The sequence below is a fragment of the Psammomys obesus genome, unplaced genomic scaffold (genome assembly GCF_907164565.1).
Source record: "Psammomys obesus unplaced genomic scaffold, mPsaObe1.curated_primary_1811, whole genome shotgun sequence".
Classification (NCBI taxonomy): domain Eukaryota; kingdom Metazoa; phylum Chordata; class Mammalia; order Rodentia; family Muridae; genus Psammomys; species Psammomys obesus.
The window spans coordinates 23955553-23975980 of NW_026592510.1; the positions used below are offsets into that span (position 1 = coordinate 23955553).

The window sequence follows — 20428 nt, forward strand, 5'->3', positions numbered from 1 at the left end:
TGGGGCTCTGTGGTACCGTGGTTGGGCTAATCAGCAGTTTGATCTGGGAAGTAATGCAGTACATGCTTAGGGTGGGGGATACTGCTGATAAAGTTCAAGATGGATTAATTGGGAGACATCAGTAGAGTTGGGAGGTTGTTGTGGGCAGTTTGAGGAAATTGTAAATGGAGTTGTGCTTCAAACGTGTTTCTGATGTTGTATTTTTTTTTTTTTTTTTGTTATAAAGCTGGTAAGAAGACAACAGATGAGGAGCTGGAAGAGATGTTGGAGAGTGGCAACCCTGCCATCTTCACTTCTGGGGTGAGCGGCTGAGCCTCCATGGACACAGGGAGGGGGGTGTCGGGTGCAGCCCATGCGGGGGAGGGAGCAGTGTGAGGGCTGTGCAGGGGCACTCTGTTCCTAAGGTGGCTGATGGCCTATCTGTATGGGGCCTCCTGTAGATCATCGACTCTCAGATTTCCAAGCAAGCCCTCAGTGAGATTGAGGGTCGGCACAAGGACATCGTGAGGCTGGAGAGCAGCATCAAGGAGCTCCATGACATGTTTATGGACATCGCCATGCTGGTGGAGAATCAGGTAGCTGGCATGGAGAAAAGCACACAGTTCTTTGAGAACCACAGTTGCCATTCTGGAGGTTGGGTAGGGCAGGTATAGGGAATTTTCATCACGAAGCAACAGCATTCTAGTGTGTGGGGCAGAGGTGTGTATTCTTATGGAATGCTGGCACTTTGAGCTAACTCAGTCTTGTTCTTGCCTGCTACTTTGAGTTCACAGTGATTCTAGTTAGTCATGAAGTTTTGTGTATCAGGACAAGAACGTAGCTCACCCAGCCATAGCACTTTTTTTCTTTCCCACCTTAAAACTAAAGACATGTGTTCTTTGGCTGAATAATGTATAGTTCAGTATAGGATGCCTGCCTAACATGCATAAGGCCTTGAGTCCAAGCCATTTCCTGGCCCAGGTCTGCATAAACCAGGCATAGCAGCATAAACCTATATTCATAGCACTTGGAAGACAGAGGCAGGAAGATCAGGAGCTCAACATTATCATCTAATATAGAGCAAGTTTGAGGGGCAGCCTGGGCTACATGAGACCCACCCTTCCTAAAAAAATTAAAAGGTCTTACTGACAATACCTTGACAGTCAGTCTACTGATATGAACTATTTTACTGAAAACATTTTTTCCCCTTCTAATCCACCATAGAACTTAAAAGCAAGTTAATTTTTTTTTTCCAGTTTTGCTCTTTCACTTCTGTTTTTTTGGAGCATTTTGGCACTTTTTGCTAAGAATCAACACTAGACATGAATGAAGAATTAGAAAAATAATATTTATAGAAACACTTGGAACACTTATGTTACTTAACAGTTCATCCCAGCCATGCTTGCTCGGGGGTGGAATTCAGTTTTGCTTGCATGTGGTGTTCATTTCTGTCAGATGGTTGGTCCCTGGTTTTTGAGATAAGAGTTAGGTATCTTCAGGGTCACAGTGCTGTGCACTAAGAACGTCCAGCTGTTCAGCCATTGGGACAGAGTTGGAAACTCTTGCTTAGTAGCTAGACCGCTAAACCTAGTTGAAGCCCTAGTTGAACACTGGATAATTAGTTTTTTACATTAGTTCTCTGCCCCTTTGTTTGGTGTTCCTCTCCCATCCCCCTTTCTGGCCTTTGAGACCTCTTTCTTAATCCCTCCATTCCCACTTTTCTTTTTCCCACCATACTGCCTTTGCTGAGGATCTGATTTGAGTTTCAAGTAATGGTAAGTGCCTTGCTGTGTTTACTGAGAATCCTCAGGTGATAGGATGGGGTTGAGAAAGGTGTAGGTGGGCAAGGGAAATTCTCATCTTCAGATTCCTAGGAAGTAACTGGAGTCACCAAACTTCCTTGATGGGCAGTAAGAGCTGGGAAATGATTAGGAATGATTAGTCTTATTAAAAGACTAGAGTCTAGAAGGGAAGATATACCTCAAAGCATGTGTAGAGCCAACACTCACTGGGTAAGGGGCTTGGTCATTTCTCTTGAAGGACTTAAGTCCTTTCTACTGTTGTCAACCTGATACTTACCAAATACCTTTTATGAGCCAGGGAAGTATTTCATAGTAGTGAATAAACTCAGCTTAGGCTGAATGAACTTGGTTTGGGGTTGGATGGCTAAGAAGGGGCCACCATCCTCGTGATATTTTAAAAATATGACGTTTTCTTATTTTGGTTCAGCCCTATATGCATAAAAAATAGGAAAATTAAAAGAAAATTTTGGAGAGGGAATTTCCTTGTGTATATTTAATAACACATAGTTATTAAGCTTAGTAAAACTGCTTCAGATGCTTAGTATAGTGCTGATCTCAAGGAAGTAATCCAGTAGTTATTTGAATGAGTGACCACTAGGACTGGGGAATTAGAGGTCATCACACAGGAAGTAGGAAAGTTTTCTCTACACAAAGTTGTGCTCTAAGGTTTCTGTCCACAACTTGGCACTGAACACTATACAGTCCCTTCCCCACATTAGTTGGAGCTGTTGTGGATGGGTTAACAGGTGTGGCTGTGTCTTCTTTTCAGGGTGAGATGTTAGATAACATAGAGTTGAATGTCATGCATACAGTGGACCATGTGGAGAAGGCTCGGGATGAAACTAAAAAAGCCGTGAAGTATCAGAGTCAGGCTCGGAAGGTGAGGTTTTCCTTCTGTCTTCAGACAGCAGAGACCGTTTTGTTTGCTACTGCACTTTTCTGTCTCTCCTCTTCCTGTCTGTTTCTGTTGCCACCACATCTTGAATCTGGGGAAAGGGAGCCATGATTGACCGTATTGAGAACAACATGGACCAGTCAGTGGGCTTTGTGGAGCGGGCTGTGGCAGATACCAAAAAGGCTGTCAAGTATCAGAGTGAAGCCCGGAGGGTGAGCGCCTCAGGCTCTGCTTGTTGTGTCTTCTCTCCCTGTCTCTTGTCGCCTTTATACCTCTGTTCTTGAGACCATGTCCTTTGTCTCTGTCCTAGCCTTAGCCTCTTCCAATCCCCTACCTTAGCCTTTCCTAGAGACTTCCTTCCTTCCTTCCCGGGTACCTCGCATGGATCTGGCTCTCACATGTTTTGGCCCAAGAACCCACACTTGAGTAGCCCCGTGGGCTGGATACATGGCCTAGGTCTTGTCACTAATCTCTTGAATGCAGCTCATGAACCCTTATATTATATAGCTCCTCCGATCTTTAGAAAACATGGTCCTCCATTCTGCCCACCATTCTTTTTCTCTAACTTGAGCCTAGCACTGTTGCTAATTGTTATATAAAAGTTACCACACATTCATGGAAGTACTTCCTTTCTCTTCTTCTAGTTGAAATATTTTGAGGGTCAGAGGCCACTTAGGAGTATAGGAGGTGGGCCTGCCATTCACACCCCACTCATACTCTTTCCAGTGTGTCTTGAGTCTGCCTTTCCTCTTGGCCCTATGCTCAAGAACATTGAAGCTCTGTCCTCACTGGCTGTGGATGTCCAGTTATGGCAACTTCTGCCTTTTAAAAAAAATTTTTTTTTTTACTTCTCTTAGGCTCTGATATTCTTGTTCTTTAATTCTTTCTCTTCCAACTGCACCTATTGCTTGTGCAATTATTCAGGGAGCTAGCATGAATCACACTTTGGACACCCATTCAGTAAATGTAGTCTGAAGTATGTAACTGGGGTTTTAGGAGGACAGATGAATACAAGTTGGTAATTAGGACTATGTCAGAGATATCTTCATATGTCCTGTTGAATAGGCAAACTTAGACATTTCATGGATTGGTGATGGGCTGCTTAGAGATCTGATGGTACTGACTGCCAGGAGTGTACATATGTAACCTGTAGTACACACCATTTGTACTTGCTGGCACTGCTAGGTAGGAAATTTAAGAAATGAAAAATTCCATGAGAACATTTTTATATAGCAATGTATACGTCTTGGATTAAGATTTTATTTTTTTAAAGAGATGAGAAAGGCTGAATTTTAGATGAGTTGCTATTACTTTTTTTTTGTAATAATGATCTTATTTTTGCTTTTTATTCCTTTCTCCAGAAATTGATAATTATCATTGTGGTAGTAGTTGTGTTGCTGGGCATTTTAGCGTTGATTATTGGACTTTCCGTTGGGCTGAAATAAGAGTGGCCTAAGGGGCTGCTGCACTGAAATGTAAGTAGATGAATGCTTCTGGGGAGTCTGGATTGGCTCCTCCTGAGGAATTAGTGTGGGCTGTAATAATTCTACTCTGGTCTAATGACTGTCACAGTGAACTTTGAAACTGCTGGTAGCCTCAATTCTTTCATTTTCTTAAAATTCCGTTCTTGGGTTCTGGCTGCGGAATATGGGTCAGGTCTTCTGTTTTTGTAGCCTGAAGATTGTTTCTACTTTATCTTGTCACTTAGCACCTTATTCTACTCTCTGTACCCAGGAGATATGGGTAGATGCTGGGTGTAATCTGGGAACTTGTTTTCCAAATTCTCAGCAGCTCTCACGGATGCTGGGCTTTACTTTCCTCATCCTTTTCAACATAGCTGAAGCTTTACACTGCAGCCTCAGGCCTTATGTTTGTGACTGAATGGTTGGCTTACTGAATAGGTACTTGATAACATTTAAAGTGTTGAGACGTGGCAGAGAGTCTGCCAAACACCATTTTACATATAGCAGAATACTCACAACATTCTTGTGGGACAGGTAGTGTTATTTTGGAAGTAGAAAAACTCAAATCTCAGAGCTACACAGCTAATAGTAGACCTAGGAGAGTGCTTTACCACACCTTAGCTTCCCTTTATAGAACAAGGTCGTTTTTTCTTTTGTCTACAAGGACAAAAGAACTCTAGGCTATCAACCAAGATGTAGTAGGACATAACTGGCTAGGAAGTCAGGCTTAGTGGTGAGCATCATAAAGATGATCTAGTAGTCCTTGGGACTTAAGAACATTCTTTTTTTTTTTCTGAATAAAATATAAAATGGAGTATATGTTATTTTAAAAGCTTTTGAGATATAGACAAGTGAAAGTTATCTTGCAATATTATTTCTGTTACTATGTGGCAGGCTCATACACAGTTTTGTGTAGTTCAGACTATACTAACTATATAGTGCTTTTATCCAGTTAGAAAATCATAAGGACCATTATTTATCCCTAAAATCTTATTGTAAATCTAATTTTCAACATGAGGACATTTTGCATTTTCTCAGTGTTGGAGTTTATATTATTTTGCTATCATTAAGTGTGATGAACTTTGTATTTTTCTTTTCTTTATTATAAAATCAGAAATTACATTACTGAAGTAGCAGGCATGAACCTTTTTGAGAGCTGATATAGATTTGCATGTCCAGCCTTAGGTTTGTCTCTGGGCTATTTCAATTTTGTGTTGATTTCTGCATGCTCTATTTTGTAGACATTTCTGATCTTTGATCTCCACATTTGGGGTTTGTGGCCAATTCATCTTGTTCCTTAGCATTGTCCTGTATACTGATCAGCTCCCCTCTCCTTACCTCTCTTAGAACCAGATTTCACTCCAGCTTGGCCTGACCACTCTTGTCTCCAGATGGGAACAGAGTCTGAGTGGCCTTCCTAAGAATGAGGGGCACCTGTTCCTTTTTTTTCCCTGTAACCATCCTTGGACCTGGCTCAGCAAGCAGTCTACCCCTGGAGGAACCTAGACTACCTGATGCAGTCCTGAGTCTCCTCAAAACCACCTCCCACCCTAGCAGCTGAAGTATCCTCCCTTCTGGACTGTGTGAAGCAATCCAACATTCCCTCCCTCTGGTGTGTCAATTATGCCTTTTGCCTTGGAAAATCCCTGTGAGACCAGCCCGAGGCACTGTATTTCTACCTCATGGAATTTCTCCTGGAATATACTTTGTAGAGGAGTAACTAACAAAGTAGAGGGGTTCTTCCAAGTTTGACTTAGATCAGAGCCCCTTGCTGGCAGGAAGCCAGTCTTTTGTCCCATATCCTGAAAACAGGAGGGACTAACAGATGCCATTTAGCCTTATAATTTGGCTTATTTGAAATTCACCCTCTAACTAAGCTCTAACTTCAGCTTGTTGGCCACTTTGATTTTTCTCTGTATTTGCTCGTTTACTCAGAGGGATCAGGGTGACAGTCCTTGGAAGCTACCATAGGCAAAGACTGACGTTATGGAATATGCTTCCATGTCTGAGTCTTGGAAACTGTTAGAGAATTGCTCTTTGTGAAGCCATTACCTTGAGGCCAAACAGAACCAGGGATTTATAACTGGTCCAGGGACAAGGTGCTATAGTCTCAGGCTCTGGAAATGTCAATCATTTTTGTGTTCCAGGTGTACTTTTATAACTATGTATGTGAGAGATATGTACATAATTGTCTGCCTCTCAGGAAGTAGAAAAACTAGAAGATACTATAACCTCAGAAAAAAAAATAAAGTGATAAAGGTAAACAGAGATTGGCTAAAAGCAGGTAAGGAATATATGCTTACCTCAAGTGAATCATTGTAGAAATATGATTCCCACCCTCCCCTCCCCTTTGCCACCAAGAAGCTTGTTTTCTGGATGGCTGCTGAAACGGGAATCAATTGAGACCTTTGGAGTAAGGACTGAGTTGATTCCCACTGAAGTTTTCTGCACAGCAGATAGAGAGCGTAGTTTACCCCCATCTGCTGTCTACAAGAGGGTTGTCCAGGGAACATCTTGCAACTATCAGATGTTATCTGCACTATCTATGTGATGTCTCCCTCTGGCAGGAGACTTGGGAGGCTATAGGATAGCCCTTCCTGCTCTCTCTCGTCTCCTGTTATTCTTATCATGGAGGCAACAGCCTGGAAGTCTTTGTTTAGTGATTGCAACCCAGTGGTAAGCCTTAGACCTTTGGTGGTCCCTGCCAGTATCCCTTAATTTGGGTATTTAAGCCCCGAATTTGATGTTTTGTGAGACAGGGTGAGCATTCTAATCTAGGCCCTGCCTATGAGCTTCCTTTGTCAAGGCTCCTTCTTCAGTCACCCAGCACTCAAGACAGAGCCAAAGGGATGCCCTCCTCCCTATGGCTGTGATGTCTGGCAGGACTGGCTCCAGCTAGGAGGGCAGGCAGTCCTCAGTGCAGGCTTTTTCTCTCCTCTGATGAGTCCAGGAGCTGAAAGTTTGAAATGCCACATGTGAAAGGCTTTTGTTGTTTGTATTTTTTAAATGTAAACTTGATTATTTTATTGCTAATTTAAAAATAAAATGAATTTATATTGATTACAAAACAGCTCTGGGTCTATCTCTCTGCAAAATGCCTTAGATTTGGTGCCACCATGTGGCGACTTTTGGTTCCCTGGAGACAACTGTCACTTGCTCTAGTTAGGAAGTAGATCTGTTGGGATGCTATCCAGAAGGCAGAAAGGACAACACACAGATCCTTGTGGATATGATTTTAAGTCTCTAAGCTGGAAACTTTCCTATGAATAAGCCAGATCCATCCATTTTCCTCTGGCATCCCCTTTCCCTTCCTTCCCTCTTCCATGTTTAGCTGTACCTGTTTCCTTTTCGTCAGAATGTGTATGTGCACAGTGATGCCATTTCTCATGTATTTCTCTCTCCTTGTGATGAGCAGAAGAAGATCATGATTATGATCTGCTGTATTATCCTTGCCATCATCTTGGCTTCTACCATTGGGGGCATATTTGCCTGAAGAAGGTGAGCTGTCTGGGGAGGGGCAGGCCTGCTGTCACTTAACTTGACAGACTTATATTCTGGGTGTATGCCACCCCGGTTACAGAATAAGGAGTAGGTAAGAATAAGGAGTAGCTGAATGTTAGAGAAAAACAAGGAAAGGGATATTTTGGAGTAGATGAAGAATAATTGGGAGGAGGTAGTGAGGGAGGGAGATGGGGAGACAAGGTAGCAATTTGCCTGACTGAGGCTAATTGTATGGTGATTCTCAACAGTGAGGATGTTTGTTCTTGTTGTACAATGTGAACCCTTGTATCTGGAAATGGTAAAAGGGCATTGAACTTGCCTTAAAACCCCTGCTTCCAAGGCTAGAACAAGCTGGTGCAGTTTTGAGAGAAGTTTCTCACCCCTGCAGGAGAGGTGGTATCCTGGTCATGAACACCATGCTGTGTAATATATAATTTTTCCTTTCCATTTTCTGTTACTTCCTCTGCCCTCACAGATGGAATCTCAACAGGCATCTCCAATCTTCCACCTCTGTGGTGCCATCACGTCTCCCCTTCAGAGTCCTCATCAGCTCTGCCTCTTTTCATTAGGAAACTTACAACACAGGGCACCAATCAACTGCTTATTAAATGTCACAAACAGGGGAAACAAATTAATGAAAATGTGGAGTTGAGGCGGGTAGGGATGAAGGAACAGGGAGCCCAGCAATATAAAGTTGGCTTAGATGGCCCTTAAAGGGCAGGCCTGCATTTTAGAGAAACATAATGGGTCCCTGTTTAGGGCACAACACCCAGAGTCTGAATGCCAGGATGGTAGTGAAGAAGCAGGTATTACAGCATGCCCAACTTAATAGGGTCTTAATCAAATTCTGTGAAGCCATCTCTCAGATCATGGTACTCACTACTTCTACACTAAAGGCTCTTCAACCTTAACCAACCAGTTGTCTGCTTCCCTCTTCAGGTCCAAGATTAGTTTTTAATGCAGACGTTGCTTAAGGATAGGCACCATGCCTGTCTTAGACACTACTGTGTCCCTACTGCTTAGCACACACAGTGCCTCCACTTCCAGAAACCTGCTTACTTGTAGTCTAGCTTTGATGTCCTTCATGGATGAGTCCTTGGGCTTAGCTTTTAAACTCTTTAAGGTATCATTGGGAACGTAGTTGATTAGTATCAGATGTAGATGCAAAAATATAACAACAACCCCCTATTACCATATCATACATTTTAAAGTGTTTTGCTTTTGTTTTGGGGGTGGTGGTGATGGTAAGTAGAGGTTGGGTTTCTATCAGTGGTGCAAATTTCTATCTATAGCCTCTCATTTGGCAGAGATGGTGGTTAGTCTCAGGATGGAGGTTCACTCACTAAATTCATTCCTCCAACAAAAGAAAGTTTATTCTATGCTTCAGCTTCCAAACCAGCATACTCTGTTACCCAGAACAACGAGAGAAAGAGTAATGAGGCTGCTCCTTCAGCCCTTACCAGGTCTGTGTTAGCAGAAGCTACAGATCAGTGACATGTACAAGAAACTGGTCCAAGCACGCCTGCAATTCAAGGTCTTACTGTGCTTCACTTGAAAAAATAATTTGTTTAGAGATTATTACATTGTAAGACACTCAGTAAGATAAATTAAAAATCTGGTCTAACTTTTGAAAGTAAGTAAAATACTTGTCTGTTCTTTGCTGGAGATCTTATTTGTTAAGAAGCAGGATAAGAACCAATGTTTTTACCAGTGTGCCATTCCCTACCTATCTTCAAAAGCAAGTGGTTTATACTTCTATCAATTCCTGTTTCCCTGAATGTGAATAGGGGATGCTGGTTTGCTCAGAACAAGATTAATCTTGTTATGGACAAATGGAGTTGGAACTATGAAGTTTTGGAACACATGGGACCTTCATTTATCGAGCAGAAACATGTGTGGTCCACATACATTAGATCCTGAAGGGACAGAGCCAAAATGCCCCTCCTTAGATAGTTTCAGATCTGTAAGCACAATGGATTTCTACTTTTGTTATGAGTTCTTTTGCTAAAAGGTACATTCCTTGTCATATTCCATGTATCCCCTTCTGAGACTGACAGAAGATGGGCAGCTGGGCATTAATAAATATCTGTTGAATCTACTAATCATTACTGTCATTTTTATCCTTATAATTAAAAATGCATTTGTAATGAGCAAAATGTCATAAACTAGGCTGTGTACATATTTACATTTCCAGAACCTTGAGGTACAAAGACAAGTTTCATCTCTGGAGGCATGCAGGAACTAAGAGTTCCTATATGGCCTTTTTTTTTTTTGAGACAGGATCTTGCTTGTAGCTGTGGATGACCTTGAACTCAAATGAGATCTTCCTGACTTTGCCTCCTTAGTGCTGGCATTAAAGAAATGCCCTGCCACACCTGGCTATGCAAATTGTCCTTAATCTCTTAAGCAACTGAAACTGACCAAGGAAAAGTTGTACCCCAAAGTTACACTCAAACTTTAATTAGAAACACTCAGATAACAGTTTTTCAGAAGTCACTTACTGATGTGCTTAGTTAAGATCCAAGAACCATCAAAGATCCTAAGGACAATAAAGATGCAGATTCTTGCTCAAGAGTCTGTGCACATGTGTCTTCACTACACACGCTTAGGCAAGTAGAATTTGCCCCAATATTTCCCTTTCTGTGTCAAGTCATATGGGCTCAGGAATTTCCGTATGCCAAGCATATTGGCAGTGGCTATGCGCTCAAAGGTCCAGGGATTTTGGTTGTTCTGTTCTTTTTCCTTTTGATCTTGTTGCATCTTTTCTAGAGTCTGACGGCTCACAGCCTTTGCTGGAAAGGGCAGCTTGTGTGCAACTTGGTTCAGAAAACCCTGTACCTCTTTAAATTCACAGCGTCCACCCATCTCTACTATGAGGCGGCCAGTCTTCACAGGGGTCACATAGTGATCAATGGCACCTTTACCTCCCCCCCATGCGCTGCCCAACACCTTTGCGAGTGATGGGCTTGAAAGGAGCTGGTACTCGCCATATGGCAAACATATTCTTGGGATCCATAGAACGGTTGATTGTCAGGCGTATCATCTCAAAATGGCCCCAGTGGAGATAACCACCTCCTAGTGCCTGAAAATGAATAGAAAAATCAAATCACATGGGGATTTAGAAATATTATGGAGTCTCTTAGCATGCTTCTTTTTTATAGTAAGTGGCTTTAATGATACACATGGAAAATAAACATAGAAGTCCTAATTAGTAATATGGAGGAGACACCCAGGGACAGTAATAGAGAACATCAAGGTAGAGTCACTCCCATTGGAGAGCCCAGGGAAGCCTTTTTGTACATATGAGAGTTAAAGCTGAGGACAGAATCCTAAGAACTAGTCAAGAGAAAGAGAAAGAGAGTCCCAGGCAGAGAAACACTGATGTAAACACCCTGACACAGCAAAGGGCTTGCTGAGCTTAAGTACAATCAGTGTAGCTGGGGTCCAGGAGGAATGCAGAGTGGGCGTAAGGCTCTGAAAGGTCAGCAGCAGCACTTGGGTAGAGTGCAGGCCAGGGGAAGAAGAATTTACAGCCATCACTCTGGCTGCCTGATAGAGCAGAAATGCTAGTGCATATCCACATGTGTGGCTACTGACATTAATCTTTATGGAAACCACCCAACCAGTAATAAAGCAGCTGCTGCTCTAATCCTCAGCCAGGAACACTTCACTTTTAGCAGAAGCTTGAAAAGATCTCATTCTTACTGGGCAAATGAGGCAGCACCTTTGTTCCGTGCTTTTACAGTAGTCTTCCCTACTCCTTCTATAGTTTCAACCCATCTGAAATAGTGGAGATCCTGGTGGAAACAACTTACAATTTTAACTAAACACTTTTTGGAGTAGCAAGATAAAAATCTAGCTTTTATACAGTTTTTATACAAGATAAAAATCTTGTTTTATACAGTTTCACCTAGATATGAATCACCTGTTCAGTGTATACCTCTTGTATACACTACCTGCCTGTTGGTTGCTTAGTAGCTACTAGGTTATCAGATCCACTGGGACACTATCAAGGGCTAGCAGACAGAATTCAGTGCTAGTCACACTCTCAAGCATCCAGTACATGATTACTGTGTTTCAATCCTACACCAAAGAAGACATATATAACTCATGTTTATTTGGGTGCCCAGCAGCCTTGATCCACATCTATTTTTATTTTTTATAATTTATTCACTTCCTATTCCAATTGTAGCCCTTCCCTGATCTCCTCCTAGTCTTACCTTCCGTCTCTCCCTCCCTCCCAGAAAGACACACATGGTAGATACTCACTTATAAGCAGATATTAGTATATAATACAGGATAACCATACTATAATCCACAGAACAAGGACCTTAGGGAGGGCCTCCCTAGGGCAAATAGGATAGACACCAGAAGCAGTAGAAGAGAGGGTACTGGACAGAAGCCTACTATAGAAGTTCTCTGAAAGACTCCACCCAGCAGGGAATTTCATGAAGCAGATGCCGAGACTCACAGCCAAACTTTGGACAGAGCACAGGGAGTCTTATGGAAGAATGGTCTGGGGGGATGGGCAGGGGAGATAGAAGGATCTGATGGGGACAGGAGCTCCACAAGGAGACCAATAAAGATCAAAAGTCTGGGCCCAGAGGGGCCTGCAGAAACCAACCAAGGACCATGCATGGAGAGGACCTAGACCTCCTGCTCAGATGTAGCCCATAGGGAGCTCAGTCTCCATGTGGGGTTCCCTAGTAAGGGAAACAGGGGCTGTCTCTGATCCACATCTATTTAAGAGCAACAGGAATGTAGCATGTAGGTGTGGCAGTTCTAATAAGTGCAGAGGAAGAGACAAATCAACTCAAAGGGTAGAAAACTTTGTTAATCTCTTTTGTCACTCACCAAAATTGCAAAATTGCCTTCTGTGAATTCAGTGGCTTCAGTTGAAGGTCCTCGAATGTCCGTCAGATTTTTAGGTTCTCTTCTTACTTTTGGCACAAGTGGGGCCCTTTCAACAAATTTAAGCTTGGGCCTTTCAGGGATGGAGACATCTAGCAGGAAGAAAGGCAACAAGAAATAGTGAAGCTATGCTACTCGGAGGATCTGCTTTCTCCCTATGAAGAGTCACACCAATCAAGTGGAAGTCTTAGGTTACAGAATAATAATTCCAGTGGTTACTATTCTCCTGTAGATGTTTCCACTGATACTGGGATCTTTCAGCTATAATAATATAAATGTTTCTAACCAATTCACTTATTAACCCCTGCTCTATGTTCATTTAGCACCTGTAACAGGGACTGTTCTAAATTAGTATTTCATTCACCGTTAAAGCAGCGTCAGTATTTTGAGAGTCTCCCCCCGCCCCCACATCATGACTTAGGCAGCTCCCCTTGTATTAAGGCTGAATGAGGCAATCCAGTATGAGGAAGAAGGTCCCAAAAACCAGCAAAAGAGTCAAAGACAGCCCCTGCTCCCACTGTTAGAGGAGTCTCACAAGAAGACCAAGCTGCACAACCATAACATATATGCAGAGGGTTGATACAGTCTTAATGGGTGTCAGCTGATCACCATGTAACCTTAAACTTGCAAGCAGTACTGGGCTGAGTGTGTATCTCACCATGCATGGCAATCTTTATAGTTTTTAGGGTTTCTTTTTTAAAAGTTTGAAGTTATGAACCACATTAAACAGAAAAAGAAGCAAAAATACAAAGTGAAGTATTAGAAATTGGAAACAAGGGGCCTGTGAGATGTCTCAACTGGTAAAATGCACCTGCAGTCAAGCTTGCCCATTGGAGTTGGATCCTTAGGGCCCACATGGTGGAGGGAGAGAACTGACTCTATAAATTGTTTTCTGACCTCCACATACGTGCCATGGCACATGTGTACCTACACATGTACATGCATACAAAATAAAAATAAATAAAAAAAAATTGGAAACAAGAACACATAAGTTTTGCCTAGAACAAGAAACAGGTAATTGGGCAGGTGGTATTCAAATCTCCATTTTAAAAAAGAAGAACTTACGGTGTAGAGACATTTCACAATTAACTCAGTCAACACAGAGCATGTTCTTCATTGCCCCTCTGGATGCTAACAGGGATACAGAAAACTACATCGTATAAAAATTAAGTTCTTCAATTGTGCTGTATTTTCTTGGGAAACTTACAACCTAGGATTTCTCTGATCAGTATTTTCACATCTTTATCCTCTTCATTTGACAACTTGGGAAAAACAATTGTGATTCATAAAAAAATTAAATGTGAAAAATGTATGGCTCCACGATAGAAATAAAACAGGAAGCCTCAAAGATTCATGGAATTGTCAGTGAAATTACAAAATTGCTATTCCAAGTTACAATCTCCCCCACTCCCAACTTCTATGGGCAACTACTGTGAAGCCTGGTAATGCTTTCTTTCACCTACAACTTGGTATGCACTTCCAAGAGCACACAGCATTTTATTAAAATTTTATGGGTGTTTTGCCTGCATGTACTGATGTGCAGTTCCCGTGGAACTGGAATATGGATGGTTATGAACCATCGTGTGGGACCCACTGAACCTGGGTCCTCTGCAAGAGCAACACGTGCTATTAAGCTATTAACCGCTGAGCCATTGCTCCAGTCCGTACAGTAGTTTAACAATTATGTGCAGAAGACCCTCTGAGGTCCAGGCCGTCTGTACTTTTGGAGTTTTTAGTATAAAAAAAGTAAAGTTAGATTTACAGGATTGCAACTCACCTGGTCACTACTGCTAATTGTCTGCATGTATGTACTGTCACTTAGAAGATAAAAAGTCTAGTTAGTGCCCAGTTAGCCGTCACTGGGTAGATCATGGGCTATATATCAGTGGCAGGATGGCTGGGAACGAACCCAACAGGTATGTGTTCCAAAGCAGCGAAGAACTTTTACGGTTTCTTTTGTTCGTTGCTTCCAGTGCTTAGAACATAGCTTGGCAGCACAGCATGCCCTCATTACATTTATTTTGTTGAATCACTCAACGGATATAGGAAGCACAAGATCACCTATGATGTCTTTATCATCCGCTGGGTTTTAGCAGATAAGTAAATGACAGGCACTCACCTTCAAAAGTGGGCACTGGGAGGAATGTCTTCAGACCAGCACTGGTGGGAAGGGCTGCCCAAGAATCTACAAAGATGAATCAAGCCAATACTGTTAATTCTGGATCATTCCTGACAGAGGTGTCTGGAAGCATGGGGGCGCGAGTTCCACTAAGAGGGCTCCCCAAAGAGCTAGTAGGGTCCCGGAGCACCGTCTCCCTCACATGAGCGGGATCCAGGCATCCCCAGAGTGGGGGTGGCGAAAGGAAAGCTCAGGTCCTATCAGAGTAAGCGTATACTTTGGAGTGTGGAGAGGAAGAAGAGGGGAATGACTTTTTAAAAGACCAAACAGGTCTTCTGACCTGAAAAGTGAACCCGCAGGAGCGGGGCGGGGGCGCGCGTCAGCAGCCTCCACATGGTCACGCGCGTGAGGCTGGGTGAGGCTTCCCTCTGCGACAACAGTAGCTTCCCTCAGTGAAGGCAGAACTCAGTCGGCCTGAATGCGCACAGGACCGGAAGTGACGTTGGCTAAGGGCCACTTCTTTGAGAGTCCCGACGGAAGCGGAGGAAACTTGGGCCTAGTACCTGGTTCCGGAGCAAATGTCTGCCGGCTAAATGGCCCTGAAAGCCAAGCCATGCCGAAGGTGTTTCATGTCGCTGTGAGGGTGTCTAGTTTTTCCTGCGTAGTCGTGGCTCAGGGTTTTCACCTTGGTCTAGAAGTCTGTGAAAGCCCGAGGTTTGGTAGGCAAGTTGTTTCCTTAATTTTCGCTACAGTATGTCCCTTCTCTAGAGGACCTTAGAAAGATACCATTGATTTGTCATTGCCTTATTTACTGGATGCTTGCAGAGTTTGGTCCTGACAAATCCACGAGAAGAGCTGTAGCTGGAGTTTTCAAGGTAAAAAGCACAGGCTTGGGCAGTCCCAACTGGCTGGTTTGATCACCTGTCTCCAATATGCCAATTAAAGAGAGAGTAACGGTGAAAAGCTACTATTCCTTTAAGGTGGCTTCACTTTGAATAATAGATGAAGGGGTAGATCCTTAAGCAGTTCTGGCTGTCCTAGAACTCACCATGTAGACCAGGCTCGCCTCACCTGCCCCAGCCTCCCCAGTCCTGGGATTAAAGGCATGTTCCGCCACACCCGGCAGCTTAAATTTAATTAGAGGACGAATTGGAGCATTGGGTTGGGAGCTGGCTAAAAAGTATGCATATTAAGCAGTCCTTGTCAAGACTGATCTTCGCCTCAGTTCTGGTTTGGCATGGTGGTGATCTCAAACTGGCACAGTTTAACAGGATCAGTCTGTTTCTGTAAGAGAGCAGTTCTGTTTCAAGATGCGGTAGTAGACTAAAGTCTTCACAAAAGAGGGGCATTGTCTGTCTTCAAGTCTTTTCCTTCAAGAAATCTAATAGAAGGGGCTGGAGAGATGGCTGGGTAGTTAAGAACACTCTGCTGTTCCAGGATGGAGGATAGTGAATGGACCACACAAAAATAACAAAGGGAAGTGAGATAATGCATAATTATCGTTTTGGAAATGTTAGGCACACCATTTTTCAGGAGGAGCTTTGTAATGATTAGAACAAGAGGATTTGTATCCAAGCTTTAAGGACTCAAATGGGATTGGCAAATGAGACTGATGTTTGTTGTGTTTAAGTCGTGTTAAATCCGTGTGCCCTTAAGAATTAATTTCACAAACAGTAAATACATCCTATAATGCTTGTAGATATACTGGGAGAATTGCTTAGAAATCTACACACCTGTGCAATGAATCTGCTTCCCAAGTGTTAATGGACTTTACAAAGCCACCCTAAGAACACAATTTTACAGGAGCCCCACAAGGAGAGCAATAGAACCAAAAAAAATCTGGGCACAGGGGCCTTCTCTGAGAGTGATACTCCAACCAAGGACCATGCATGGAGATAACCTAGAACCCCTGCACAGATGTAGCCCATGGCAGCTCAGTCTCCAAGTGGGTTCCCTATTAAGGGGAACAGAGACTGTCTCTGACATGAACTGATTGGCCTGCTCTTTGATCATTTCCCCCTAAGGGGGGAGCAGCCTTACCAGGCCACTGAAGAAGAAAATGCAGCCAGTCCTGATGAGACCTGATAGACTAGGGTCAGAAAGAAGAGGAGGACCTCCTCTATTAGTGGACTTGGGGAGGGACATGGGAGGAGATGAGGGAGGTTGGGATGGGATTGGGAGGAGATGAGGGAGGGGGCTACAGCTGGGATACAAAGTGAATAAACTGTAAAAATAAATTAAAATAATGAAAAGTAAAAAATATATAAAGAGTTTAAACTGCAATGTCTGAAGCATTAGGGATACCTATGGAAGCTATGAATCTATGAAAATCTTGGCATGAAGTACATTGTACTTTGTTGAATACTGCAAAAAGTTTTATAAACCAGTCATTTCCAATAAAGAGAATTCAGTTTTTAAATGTTTATAAAATGTCCCTTCCATGTTATGCCAGGCAATGTTAAGAGCTAGACACATAATAATAAGCAATGAGATGGCATACAAAAAAAAATCCACAATTTAAACTTGTTCACCTTTGTAAAGAGCACGTTCCCTCCTTCCCTGGCAAAAAGCCACATTTCAAAGAACAAGGAAGGGGGTTAGGACTCCAACCTTTTAAAAAAGAGATGTAATTAATTCCACAACAGGTGCCACTCATCCAAGGAAGGTCAGCAGAAGTGCTTGATCAGAGGCCAGCAAAAATCTTGATTGGGAGGAGTCTAAAAGTAGGAAATAGAGACTCCCTCCTTCTTGTCTTATTTTCACTATTATCTCTCTTCTTAAAGTAGCACTGAGCTGAGGGAAAGTTTTTTCCCTAAATTTAATCCAGTGTTGTATTATGCAGTATTGAGCATTTAGGTTTTGAAACTATGTAACTATAAGGAACAATTTTACAAAAATGCATTTGCATGGATGTGCAGGTGCCCACACTTGCCAGTAGAGGGCGCTGTAGTCCCAGGTGCTTGTAAGCTGCCCATAGGCAAGGGAACTGAGTAAGGTCTTCTGAAAGAACAGTGATAGCTCCTTAACAGTTTAGCCGTCTCTCTAGCCATTAGCAGTTGCCATTTCTAAATGGAAGAGTAATGAAGAAACACAACAGCAGCCACAGACAACAAAATATCAGCCCCACACTTTCTGGATAAAGGCAGTGAAGAAAAACTGGGTAAAGTAGTAGACTAAAGTTGATGTCTGATAGCATCTTCCAGTCTAATGAATTGTGAGTCACACAGTGGTGACAGGCAGCTCTCATCCCTTTGTTGATAAGCGATATCAAGTTTCCTCTGATTCTTTTGATTTCAACATTTGTGTTTTGCTTGTATGTATGCTAGTGTGTTTTTCATATGCACATGCTCTCTTTTATCAACTCAAAGCTGCTTGTTATGTCTCTCATATGCAGATTCTCGATTTTAATTTGTGTGTGTGTTGAAACCAGAAAGGGGACCAATGGGGAGAGAGGTCTTAAGGGAGAGTCAGGGAGGGGAGAAAAACAAAACAAAAAAAGCGGATAACAGAATACATAATGACATGAAAGCAGGAGAACGTGAGGAAAAAGGAAGTACCAGTAGGAGATGGGGTCTACTTGAGGCGGGGGAGAGGATCAACAAAAGGAGAACATGTGTGACCACCCCATAAGGAAGCCCATCACTCTGTATACTAATTTAAAAATAATGTACTTATTTTAAAACCTTTTGTTATGTGTTGGGTTTTGCCTAGTTGTATAGATTGAAATCATGTTTTCCAGTCTGCAGTCTTGCCATTTCTGTCTCTTTCTATTTGGTTCCAGTTCCATAAGAGGGTGTTGTACTTGACTACGTACTTGTCCTTGACATAGGCCACTTTCACACCTAGTCAAAGGCACATATGACTGTGTACACATCTTACTTGGGGAAAGCATCTTTCTGTCTCTCCCCCTTCCTCTCCCCAGCATTACAAAAATATATGTAAGTGACTACTCCAAAGTTTAGGCTTTACCGTCTGTGGCCATTAGAGGGCCCAATATGCCCTTATAGTCAGACATCTAAACCAAGTGTATTTTTTTTAAATTTATTTATTTATTCACTTTACATCGAGATTGATCCTAATCCCTCCCTTCTCTCCTCCTATTCCCACCCTCTCTCCCTCTTTCTCCTATACCCCCTCCCTTATTCCTCAGAAAAGGGGGGCCCCACAACCCACCCCAGCATATCAAGTTGCATCAAGACTAAATGGATTCTCTTCCCCTTTTCCCTCTTCCCCTCTTCCCCTCTTCCCCTCTTCCCCTCTTCCCAGGTGGCCTGGCAGGACAGCTCCACCAGGGGGAAGTGATCAAAAAGCAGGCAACAGAGTTCATATTAGAGAAGCCCTCACTCCCCTTACAGGGAACCCACATGAAGCCTGAGCTGCACATTAGCTACATCTGTGTAGGGGGCCTAGGTCCAGTCCTTGTTTGGAGGTTCAGTCCCCGTGAGCCACCCCCCTCCCCGGTGGGGGCCCTGGATAGTTGCCTCTGTTGGTTTTCTTGTGGAGCTACTGTCCCCTCCAGGCCCTTCTCTTCTCCCTCCCACTCTTCCACAAGTCTTCCTTCTCTCCACCCAATGTGAGTCTCAGCATCTGTTCCAATCTGCTCTGGGGGAGCCTCTCGGAGGACAGCAATGTTAGGCTCCCATCTGCAAGCACAGCAGAGTATTGTTAATGAATTATGTAATCACGAGCGTGTGCATGTGTTTGTGATCAGTTAATTTTTTTTTTTTTAATTTCAGTTGGTATGTTTTTGTAGGCATCTTCTTTTAAACAATGTGCATATTTTAAAGGTTCTCTCTGCTTCCCTTTCTTTTCTTTCTGAGGGTATGCCCCAGCCTGGATTCTGCACCCTCATATGTGTTGGGATGACAATTCTTTAACTTTTTCTAGACTAAGGCTAGACCAGGCTTCTCTTTACCATTGAGGAAACTGGTGTTTTTAGGTCAGTCGGTGTGTTTTTTACAGGCATGTACGGAATGGTGGCTCAGAGTCTTTTGGTTTCCAATCTAGATTTCTTCTCACACTGTTTGAATACTATTGCTTGATTTTTGTGTATGTTTGGTTTATGTGGGCGTACATGTTTGGGTGTGCCTGTCCATGTGTGCACACGTGGAGGCCAGGGACCAGCATCAGCTGCTTGATAACCTGTGCTCCATCTTAGTCTCTGAGGCATGGTCTCTAGCTGAAACTGGATCCTTTTGTTTAGGTTAGACTGATGGGGAAGTCAGCTCCTGGCACGTGCCTGTCTCTTTTTCCTCAGTACTGGTGTTGTGGACCAGCACTGCTACTACTGGGACCACATGATCCCACGCCTGACTATTTTAGGTGGGTTCTGGGGGTCCAGACTTAGTTCTTCATGACTGCACAATGTGCACTTTCCCCACCAATCATTCTCTCGACCCAGGAGAGAGACCCAGACCCAGCAGAAGTATGTCTGTGCACCATGTGAATGCAGTACCCATGGAAAAAAGAGGGTGCTGGATTGCCTGGAACTGGAGGTATAGAAAATTGTGAGCTGCCATGTGGGTGCTGAGAGTAGAAGGGCAGCCAAGTGCTCTTAACTCCCAAGCCATCTCTCTGACCCCCTCCCCAACATTTTAGAACATGAATTTACCCAGAAAAATGTTAGAAGTTAGGACATCATTTACTGAGCCAAAAACCGTTCTGGAATTACATATGGAAAAATTCTTTTCATTTCATTCAAACATACAGACATGTCTGTATGTTTGTAGTAGGTGAGTTGCAAAGGAGCACTTAGTAT

General features: G+C 43.0%; 2 protein-coding genes across 2 annotated transcripts in view; one reads left to right on the forward strand and one right to left on the reverse strand.

The window, feature by feature from the left end:
- The window catches only part of Stx3 (syntaxin 3), a 38186-nt gene extending 30979 nt beyond the window's left edge, over nucleotides 1-7207 (forward strand). Inside the window, exons 7-11 of the mRNA XM_055613809.1 lie at nucleotides 227-300; nucleotides 441-575; nucleotides 2551-2661; nucleotides 4038-4151; nucleotides 5487-7207. Coding sequence (XP_055469784.1) covers nucleotides 227-300; nucleotides 441-575; nucleotides 2551-2661; nucleotides 4038-4121 — 404 coding nt within the window. The 3' untranslated portion in view covers nucleotides 4122-4151; nucleotides 5487-7207. The remainder of the gene's footprint in view (nucleotides 1-226; nucleotides 301-440; nucleotides 576-2550; nucleotides 2662-4037; nucleotides 4152-5486) is intronic.
- A 2867-nt stretch (nucleotides 7208-10074) lies between these two features.
- Mrpl16 (mitochondrial ribosomal protein L16) lies at nucleotides 10075-15153 on the reverse strand. The gene is given in 5 exon segments (XM_055613810.1): nucleotides 10075-10571; nucleotides 10573-10722; nucleotides 12495-12643; nucleotides 14671-14736; nucleotides 15011-15153. Coding segments are annotated over 5 exon segments (756 nt in total). The 5' UTR covers nucleotides 15066-15153; the 3' UTR covers nucleotides 10075-10235.
- Nucleotides 15154-20428: the final 5275 nt, after the last annotated feature.